Here is a 9,827-nt window from a genome sequence, read left to right on the forward strand (position 1 = left end):
TCCGATGACATAATAAAGCATCTGCTTGTTCAACTATTATTTTCATAGAAACTCATTGGGATATGAAATGTTTGCGACTGCTTGCAGTAGTGATTCATCGCTTAATCCAAAGGTAGTAAGTACACCTTTTAGGTTGTGCTAGGCATTGAATAAACTGTGGCTATTAGATCGATCAAATCCTCCATACAACCAGTTGATTCCTTTGTATCTTGCTTTTCTTATGTACCTGTGCGTTTAAGTGTTGGTTAGTGGAGCAAAAGATTCCAAGTTTGATCCCAAATGCCTACCTTTAGGGGTGACCAATCGCTACCTTCTTATTAACCACTATATCAAAACTATTGTCTAGAACTAAACTAAGTGCTAAAATAACATAATAAAATAAGACCAAACACAACGATGTGTTCCAATGTTAAAACCTTCATCATCGCAGCCCTTTCCTGAATATCACTGAGCCCTTTAGTGTGACTGGACAGTGCAGAAAGTAGATTGAATTAGTCAAATGGCTGGGAGGACCCCTAGCACCCATCCCAAGGATCGCAGCTGTATCCTGTGTGAAATGGACACCACAATTGGTAAGGACGTCTTAATGGTAGAGAAATAGAGAGACGGTTCCTTTTTTAATTATTGGGTTAAAGACATAATATTGTGCACTGTGGGGCTTGTTTAGGATTTGTTCCTCTATGTGTGCTTGTGCTTGTGTACGTGTGTGTATGTGTGTGTAAGTGTGTGTTGTTTGTGTGTGTGTGTGTCTATCTGTCTGCGTGCATGTGTGTGAGTGTTTCATACTGTGTTCCCAAATCCGCAGTGTGGACCAATGAAATTGTACACGATTTGTTTCTGTGTTTCTATGTTTGTGGGTCTGTCCGTGTCTATCTGTCTGTTGCTGCGTCTGTCTGTGTATATCTGTCTGTCTGTGTGTGTGTGTCTGTGCACATGTCTGTGTGTGCGTCTGTCTGTCTGCATGTGTTTGAGTGTTTCATACTCTAACGTGTTCCTCAGGAATTGGCTGATCTCCTATTTCACGGCGTTGAACTTGAGCGTGTCACTTAGTCTGCGTCGACCAGTTGTCTGCGTGGCGTTAATCAACGCAACAGAAGCCTGCCATGCAGCATCCTGCGCGCTGTGGCTGCACATTCGAGAGGTTGTTGTGTTCGTCGGCTGTGGCGTGCCAGTAGTTCTTGGGGCTCCTGGAAGGAGGAGGGCGGAGGGAGGGAGGGGATGTTCAGCTGGGTCGGGGCTGTCGTGGCTCAGAAGTGGTAATTGGATTTCAAAATGTTTTTTCTTCCTTCTCTGTGTTTTCTACTCCAGCTTACTGCAGGCATACGTTTGCCAAGTGTACACCTTGTTGAGCAGCAGGGGCATGATGAGGCAGGACTGGCCCATTAGAGAGAGAGAGAGAGAGAGAGAGAGAGAGAGAGAGAGAGCGAGAGAGAGAGAGAGAGAGAGAGAGAGAGAGAGAGAGAGAGAGAGAGAGAGAGAGAGAGAGAGAGAGATGTAGAGAAATGGGCCACTAGGTTACACAAAAAATAATTGCTCATTGATTGGGGCAATGAAGACAGCGGTGGACTTGAAGAAAGTGTGGTGGTGAAAGAGAGAGAGAGAGATGGATAGGTGAAGAAATCGAGAGGCAGAGAAACAGAAAAACAGAAAGGGTTGAGGATGCATAGATGGAAGTGGATGAAAGAAACACTTCTTACTATCCTCAAAATGTAAAACAGTTTTTTGCTAAGAATTAAAAATGCAAAAGAAGATTTGAAGCAGCAGCCGAGAGAGAGTGAGAGAGAGAGAGAGAGAGAGAGAGAAATACAGAAGAGAGAGAGAAAGAAAGAGATACAGAAGAGATAGAGAGAGAAATACAGAAGAGAGAGAGATACAGAAGAGAGAAAGAGAGAGAAAGAGAGACAGGAGAAAGAGAGAGAGAGAACTACAGAAGAGAGACTTTGACCATTCGGCTGAGCTGCATCTGATGAGGACTTAAGGACATGGCCCTTAAGTGTTCACTATTACCATTGATTCCAAACCAGATTGAAAGACGTCTCATCCCCAAGAACCAGCCCACATGGAGCCCCTGGGACCCCATATGGACCCATCTGGGGGCTTATAAGGGTCCCGGAAGTCCTTCCGCCCCGCCATGGATCTGCGCTGATTGATTCCTCACATCATCACTCTCAGCCCTAACAATCATATGTCCCTCGCTTGAGCTGAGAAACGACAAGTGGAGCGCGAGGGTGTTGTCTGCTTTTATCTTATTTTTTTATCTTATATATCGACAAATGGCACGTTAAAGTCTGCCACCAGCGGCCTCTGTTGGCTCCAGGCCTGGGAAGTTCTGCCGAGATCAGCTGTTCTCCGCCTCTCCCTCCGGGGAACCACGGCGACCACGGCAGGCCGTGCACATCGCACACTTGTTTTTTTCTCCGTTCCAAAACTCCATTTCTCTCACTGCTTTCCTCAAACTCTTTTGGAAATCCTCCCTCTCTCTCTCCCTGCCCCTCCTTCCCCCTACAGCCATTCCCCCAACCTCCCCCCACCCCAGCAATATCCTGTCCCCATTTTTTTGTCTTCTCTTCACTCTCCTCTGCCTTGGGCCAACTCTCTTCCCTTAGCCTTTTCTCTACAGCCATTTCCCCTGCTTTTGGCCCTATGCCACCCCTCCCTCCCTTTTCCTCCCTTTCAGTTCCCACCCCCTCAACCCCTGGTTACCCCCGCAGACATCACTCTTTTCTGTCTCCTTCTTGTGCTCCTTGCCCCACTCTCGGTGCTGCTGCCTGTGTTGGCAGGGCAGCAGGAGGGGGCGAATGGTAGCCAGGGTTAGCTGCATTAGCTGCATGTATTATTCATGCACCCTGCCTGCAGTCTCTGTTGGCCTGTGTCCTCCAGCTAGCTCTCTGGCTGGGGCGAGCGGGCCCCGTGAAAGAGCTCCGTGTGTGGGGGCCGAGAGGGCTCCCTGGACGAGCCACACAGGAAGGACCCCACCACACCACAATCCCCCCCTAGCCTCCAATCAAATCTCTTGATTTCGGCCCATCTTCAAGGAATAAGGGCGGGAAAGCCATTTTAAGACGGTGGTTTCCTCAGAAATGATCTAGGTGTAGCAGGTTTTCCCGGAAACCGTGGAGAATGTTTACTTGTTATCTCTCCCCTTCACCACGGCAACCGTTTCACAGGGTGTGAAGGCGTGAGAGTGGAAGTTGTGTGTCCAATTAGAAGTCAGGAATGAAGATTCCTTCAGCCAAATCCTCCCTGATTTGCATGTAGAAGAGAAACCTGCTTTAATCACTGGCCAAGATCTGTGCCGGCTTGGCTCCATACATCATATATGTCCTTCTCTCTCACGCACCCACACCCACAAACCAGGCCTTTACTGTCTGCCTTCCATGCTTTCAGAGCTGACCCAGTACCTGTTAACTCAGCCGGGTGCCATGAAATTTTTATTCAGAGTACCAGACTGGAGATGGAGTGCGCCTTGTTTCTTCATCGGCATGTGCTTTCCAGGGAGAAAGGCTATTGTAGAGGGAGAGAGAGAGAGGGGGAGACAGAGAGAGGGTGAGAGAGAGGGGGGGAGGGAGAGAGAGAGAGAGGGGGGGGGGAGAGAGAGAGAGGGTGAGAGAGAGAGGGGTAGTGAGAAAGAGAGAGAGGGAGAGAGAGAGGGGGAGACAGTGAGAGGGTGAGAGAGAGAGGGGGAGGGAGAGGGATAGAGAGAGGGGGGGGAGAAAGAGAGGGAGAGAGGGGGGAGGAAGAGGGGAAGACAGAGAGAGGGTGAGAAAGAGAGGGGGAGGGAGAGGGGTAGAGAGAGAGGGGGGGGAGAGAGAGAGGAACAGAGAGGATGAGAGAGGGAGAGAGAGGCAGGGACAGAGAGAGAGAGAGGGTGAGAGAGAGGGAGGGGGAGACAGAGAGCGAGGGGGAGAGAGAGGGGGGGAGGGAGAGAGAGAGTGAGTAAGAGAGTGAGACAGAGTGAGCCCCAGGCCAGCAGTGAAAGAGCGTCTCTGTAAACCATAACCACATCGCTGGTTTTAAGACTCCGTCGTCTGCCTTGCCCAACATACTAACATTCATCCCTCTGGGAATAACCAGCAGTGTCACAGTGACTCTGTGTGGACAGTGTCTGGTAACGTGTTGAGCCAAGGGCCGTGCTAGATGATCCCAACACGGAGGGTTAGAACCACGGGACGGCCCGCAGACTCTCCTCGCTCTAAATATAAACGAGGCGGGCGTGGAGGACTCAGTGCATCTGAAGTGACACGCTTCCCTGTTGCATTCCCTCTGCCCTCCACACAGGCGGCCCACCGGACTGCCAGTGATCTCCATGGTCACGAGGTCCCGCCCTCCACCTGTTTTCAGCCAATCCTGGAGGGCCACCCCCCCCCAACCCCGAGCTGATGTCTCAGCGGGCCGGACGGATTTTGTTTTCTGGGCTCTGGAAGAGACAAGCGAAGCCTGAACCTCGGTGAGTGGCGTTCTCTGTAGGGTCGCTAGGTCTTGATGTGTGGATGTCTGTTATTGGTGTGCAGTGGTATGGACTTAGACAGTTGTCTGCTTTCTTTGTGAAGTGGTCGGCAGAAGGCTGTTACCTTTCGTCAATTACATTGTTTCGTTATTCATTGCAAACCTTTTAGAGAATGTACTTGTAATAATTATAATAAGGATCAGCTAGATGGGATTTAACCCTTTCGGCTGTGTTCTGGTCGTCACAATACAATAGATACGGTACAATTTTAAAGAGTGAGCATATTAATCAGTATGTCATTTTTTCACTGCAGACATCAGTTTTGGTCAAACGTAGATGTAACCTTATCATTTCAGCATAGTACAGAAATAGTAAAGTATACTGTAAACAATGAGGTGCAATGAGAACATCAATTCAATGAACCAGCGGGTTTCTCACTCTCAATCAATCTGAGTCACGCTAATGTTGCTTGACTATTTGCTGAATGCTTTTCTCTTTCTTAACCACCAAACAGGTTCATCTTGTTTAATTCATTGTATGACTATTTACCATTACAATTATGTGTCATGTCTAATCAGGCTCTCATTCTCTCTAACCCTGTTCTTACTTTGTTATCAACACATTTCCTCCTACTGCTTGTGTTTGAAGTAGTTAAAGGTCTTTCAACGGGGGTTCCTTGAAACGGTCCACTCAGAGAGAGATCCTCCTTCATGCTGCTTTACATGAGGGCTAATTCAGGGTCATCTGTGGCAGCCTCGTTACAGACACAGATACAGGGAAACAAGCAATTAGACAAAGCTGTGCCTTCCCTTCCCCACTACGCCCGTCTGGCCTGGTTCAAGATACTGACCATCACGCCATCTCTGTCTACGTTGCCCGTCTCGGGCGAAACGCGGAGGTAGCTTCAACCTAAAGCCCTCACAGTTTTGCAAGTCACAAACTTTGGTTTGTGCAGTTGTGTATCCGCAGCCCCTGTCATCGGAGCTGAGGACCTGACTCGGCAGGGGAAGAGAGAGGGAGGAACAGAGGGGGTGAGAGAGAGAGGGGGAGAGAGGGAGAAACAGAGAGGGAGAGAGGGGAAGAGAGAGGGAGGAACAGAGGGGGTGAGAGAGAGGGGGAGAGAGAGGGAGAAACAGAGAGGGAGAGAGGGGAAGAGAGAGGGAGGAACAGAGGGGGGTGAGAGAGAGAGGGAGAGAGGGAGAAACAGAGAGAGAGAGAGAGGGGTCGAGTGAGGGAGAAACAGAGGGGGTGAGAGAGAGAGGGGGAGAGAGAGGGAGAAACAGAGAGGGAGAGAGGGACGGGAGGGAGAGCAAGATGGAGAGAAACGGAGGAATGAGGAACGCAGGATTTACCTGAGTCAGCAGCACCGACCGCAGCAACGACACACAATACACACACTTCACTGGCACACATAAGAACACACACACAAACACATACACAAACACACAAACTAACAAAAACACACAAACACAAACACACAACAAACACACCCAAGTACATATACACAGACACACACACATACACACACACGCGCGCACACACACACACACACACACACACACACACACACACACACACACACACACACACACACACACACACACACACACACACACACACACACACACAAACGCACCCCGGAAACAAACTTCCCATGAGTAACCTTACTGCTACCAGAAGCTCATCCGCTCACCCTCCACCGTGGATCCGGGCGGGGGGACAGCGAGCTGTGAGCGAGCCCTGCATCAGGCAGCTGTTTCCCTGACAACAGCTGTCACTCAGCCCGCGCCACTCATCCCTCAGCGCCACGCCCCCCCATTCCCCCCCCCACCCCCGGGTGGGACGGCCGGAGGTGCTGATGTGACACCCTACCCAGCGCTCAGGGGGCTGAGGGGTTGCTGTAATCCTCTTTAGCGCGCCGACCCCGGCTGACACCACCAGTACTTATCAACCCTGGAAGCACAACTGCTGCTGCCAACATGGCTGCCCCTGGTGGAGCTAGCCTAGCCTAGCTCCCTGCTAGCCTCCCATTCACTTTACGCAGGTCCGCCAAGAGCTGCAGAGCGCTATCCGCTACGGCTACGTTATTCGTGTGTAGCGGTAGCCTAGCCGTAGCGATAGCCGGCTAAGTGTCAATTAACAGAGGGAGGAATATGTCAAGTTCATGTATGCATTAATAATAATGCGCTAGACCGCCTTCGACCACAATGCAGCATTAACCGCCTAAACACGACCTAATTGGAGTACAGGAACAGGGCCATTATGAGTTGAGCGTAGTTGTTTACCTAACTAAGCGCTCATTTCCAAACGAGTGGGTGATAGAGTGCTGGGAAGCCTCTGCCAAACGTCTCAGTCCTGCCCACCCCTTCTAAAGCTTGATTTCCCTCTTTCTGCGCGCTGATCAAACTGGGCTACGGGGAAGTTGGCAGGGAGGGCCTGAGTCATCGATCGCTCGGTTTCAGGAGCACGTTCATCATGGTTAACGGTATCGAGAAGGCCCAGATCACTATGGTTCGGGGCCCAAGAATGGCTCTCACTAACTCCCCCGCCCCCCACGCCCTTATTGGGTCACAGAGTCCGGCTAAAAAGCTAGACAGCAGAGCTCAGAGCCCACCAGGGATGATCCGAATGTAGACCCTTTCTAAGCCGTTCCTTCATACGCTGCTCTGAGATTGATGACGGTGTGTTGGCGACCCCGTAGGCCTACAGCCTCTGTCCAACAAAGAAATCCATACATCGATTTCAGCATGTGTTGATCTTTGGGCTCATTGAATAATTCAAATGAGATTGTGGAATGAGAGATACATGAATAGGCATGTTTGAATAAAACATCGCCCCTCGTCAAGCAAACACATGGAGATCCTGTTGTATAAAGCAGCAGAACTGATATCATCTGCTTCTTGTTTCCTTGAACTGATATGAGAAACCCAATCTCTTCCTGTGGAGAAGCGTTCCAGCATTGTTTTATCCACTTCCCCATGACGGAAACAGCCTTCATGTTTTTAATTACATTTTTATTTAAATGTTTCACTTGTAGTGCTGTCATTTTCATTCGCCTTATTCCAAATAGAAAAAAAAACAACAGTTATTTTGTCATTATGATAATTGAATATATACTGTTCGACTCGACTTGTAGGGGAATCCCTCTTTATAAATGTCTCGTTCCTTTCCCCCTGGGTTTGTAGGAGGCACAGTTACAGTTCCCGGTGGCTTTAAACGGTCAGCTTACTGGATATGGGAGAGCAGTTTGTCGAGGTTAGACAACAATATGACTGTTTGCTGAGACAACAGGGATACATATACCTTGCATGAGTTAATTTTTCAGCACTGCTTGCACCTCCTTCTGCAACCAAATCTTAGCCCGCGACGGCGGTGACAACATTGTCGGCGATGAGTCAGAACGAAAAGCAAGGCGGGCGCTATTTATCCTAAATCTGATTTCCCCCTTGCCACGGAGACCCCACTGCTCTTAACAACACAAGTGTGACAACAATTCACACTTGATAACAAGTGTGTAACCAAATAGGTTCTTATGTCTCAGCCTGAGTGGAAATAAAGTAGACTTATTTGAAAGTATCCAGACCGCTCTTAAGTAGCTGGTTAACCAGATGACACACCTCTTACCTGTATTAATCCCTTGTAGACGTGTTTGAATGTGTCAGACTCAACAGGCCATTAAAACGATTACAGTCCTGTTCGGCTGGGTGTATTTTTAGTACAGGTCGATACAAGACAATGGACAAGGCAGGGGCCCTTCTTTGTTGCCACGGATAATCTGCGGCGGTGTATTTAATCAGCGTTAACAGCCCAGGCTGTGAGGCCTTGAGGCTGTGTGGCCGCTGGGAGGGATTTCACAATAAGAGCGCGCCCGTTGATTCTCTGCCCGGCTGACCGACAGGAGACAGGGGGCTGGGGCGCTGGGCTTAAGGCCTTACAGTGTGTCTCCGTCGCTGACCCCTGTGTGCGGCTCTGCTGCTGGTCCCTCAGATAAATGGAGGAGAGCGAGCGGTGTAGGAGCAGGTCTCCGGCCAGGAGGGCCAGCCGGGTGCAGCAGGTGGTGGGAACCATCATCCGACGCACCCGCGAGTCACTGAGCAGGTAGAGTACGGCGGTGGAGGCGGCGCACGCTCAGACAGACAGTCACACACACACACACACACACACACACACCCACAATCACAAACACAGGTGTGCACATGCATGTGTGGCACACAAAAAATAAACCATCAAACTAAACCAAACGCATTCTACATGTCGCAGCACAAATTCTAAAAACAGACTCTCCCTCTGACTCAGACACACACACACACACACACACACGCAGACCTCACTCTCTCTAAACCTCAAACATGCCTTCAAGGAAACACTCATTCCTTCGTTGCCCTGCCAACCCCGGTCGAACCCAGACCCTTCTCCAGGAACCCCAGCGGCTCCCTGTTAGCCACACTTAGAACACATCCCGTCATGTCTCCACCAGCTGACCCCACCGTCAGGGGGGGCGGAGGTCTGGCTTTTAACGGCAACAAAGGCGGCACAGTCACACACAACGCTTTTTACGAACCAGCTGCCGCAGTCCCACTCTTCCTCCTCCTCCTACTCCTCCTCCTCCTCCCCCCGCCACCCCCTGGCCGATCTTAATGGCCGTTCTCACCACCCCCCCCTCACTCTGTGCTCGCCCCCCACAGGGAGCGGTTGCTGGGCGATGGAAGGTCGCAGCGCTCCAACAGCCTGTCCAATCAGAACTTCCAGGCGCGGCTGACGCTGCAGCTGGTCCGGGACCCCGTGCTGGACAGCCACTGCGGCCACGGCTTCACCCTCACCGACAACGCCCCCCTGCTGGTCAGGGACGTCGCCGCAGGTACGTGGAGGGGGGGGGGGGAGAAGGAGGAGAGGGAGGAGGGGGTGGAGGAGGGGGGGGGGAGGGGGAGGAAGAGGAAGGAGGGGGAGGGGGAGGAAGAGGAGGAGGAGGAGGAGGAGGGGGAGGAGGAGGAGGGGGGGGAGGAGGAGGGGGGAGGAGGGGGGGGAGGAGAGGGGGGAGGAGGAGGTGGAGGAGGGGGGGAGTAGGGGGAGGGGGAGAGGAGGAGGGGGAGGGGGAGGAGGAGGAGGAGGAGGAGGGGGAGGAGAGGGGGGAGGAGGAGAGGGAGGAGGAGGTGGAGGATGGGGGGGAGGGGGGGAAGGAAGAGAGGGTGGAGGGGGAGGAAGAGGAGAAGGAGGGATGTGGAGGAGGAAGAGGAGGAGGTGGAGGAGGAGGAGGAGGAGGTGGAGGAGGGGGAGGAGGAGGGGGGAGGAGGGGGGGGAGGAGAGGGGGGAGGAGGAGGTGGAGGAGGGGGGGAGGAGGGGGAGGAGGAGGAGGAGGAGGGGGAGGAGAGGGGGGAGGAGG

The 9,827-nt window shown here is 51.7% G+C and overlaps 1 protein-coding gene across 1 annotated transcript in view; it reads left to right on the plus strand.

Annotated features, from left to right (window-relative positions):
* The window catches only part of frmpd1b (FERM and PDZ domain containing 1b), a 29,106-nt gene that overhangs the window by 2,606 nt on the left and 16,673 nt on the right, over positions 1 to 9,827 (plus strand). Inside the window, exons 2-4 of the mRNA XM_079745397.1 lie at positions 4,279 to 4,447; positions 8,435 to 8,545; positions 9,133 to 9,305. Of these exons, the coding sequence (XP_079601523.1) occupies positions 8,439 to 8,545; positions 9,133 to 9,305 (280 nt within the window). The 5' untranslated portion in view covers positions 4,279 to 4,447; positions 8,435 to 8,438. The remainder of the gene's footprint in view (positions 1 to 4,278; positions 4,448 to 8,434; positions 8,546 to 9,132; positions 9,306 to 9,827) is intronic.

Source organism: Pollachius pollachius, assembly GCF_949987615.1.
Source record: "Pollachius pollachius genome assembly, chromosome: 10".
Taxonomy (NCBI): domain Eukaryota; kingdom Metazoa; phylum Chordata; class Actinopteri; order Gadiformes; family Gadidae; genus Pollachius; species Pollachius pollachius.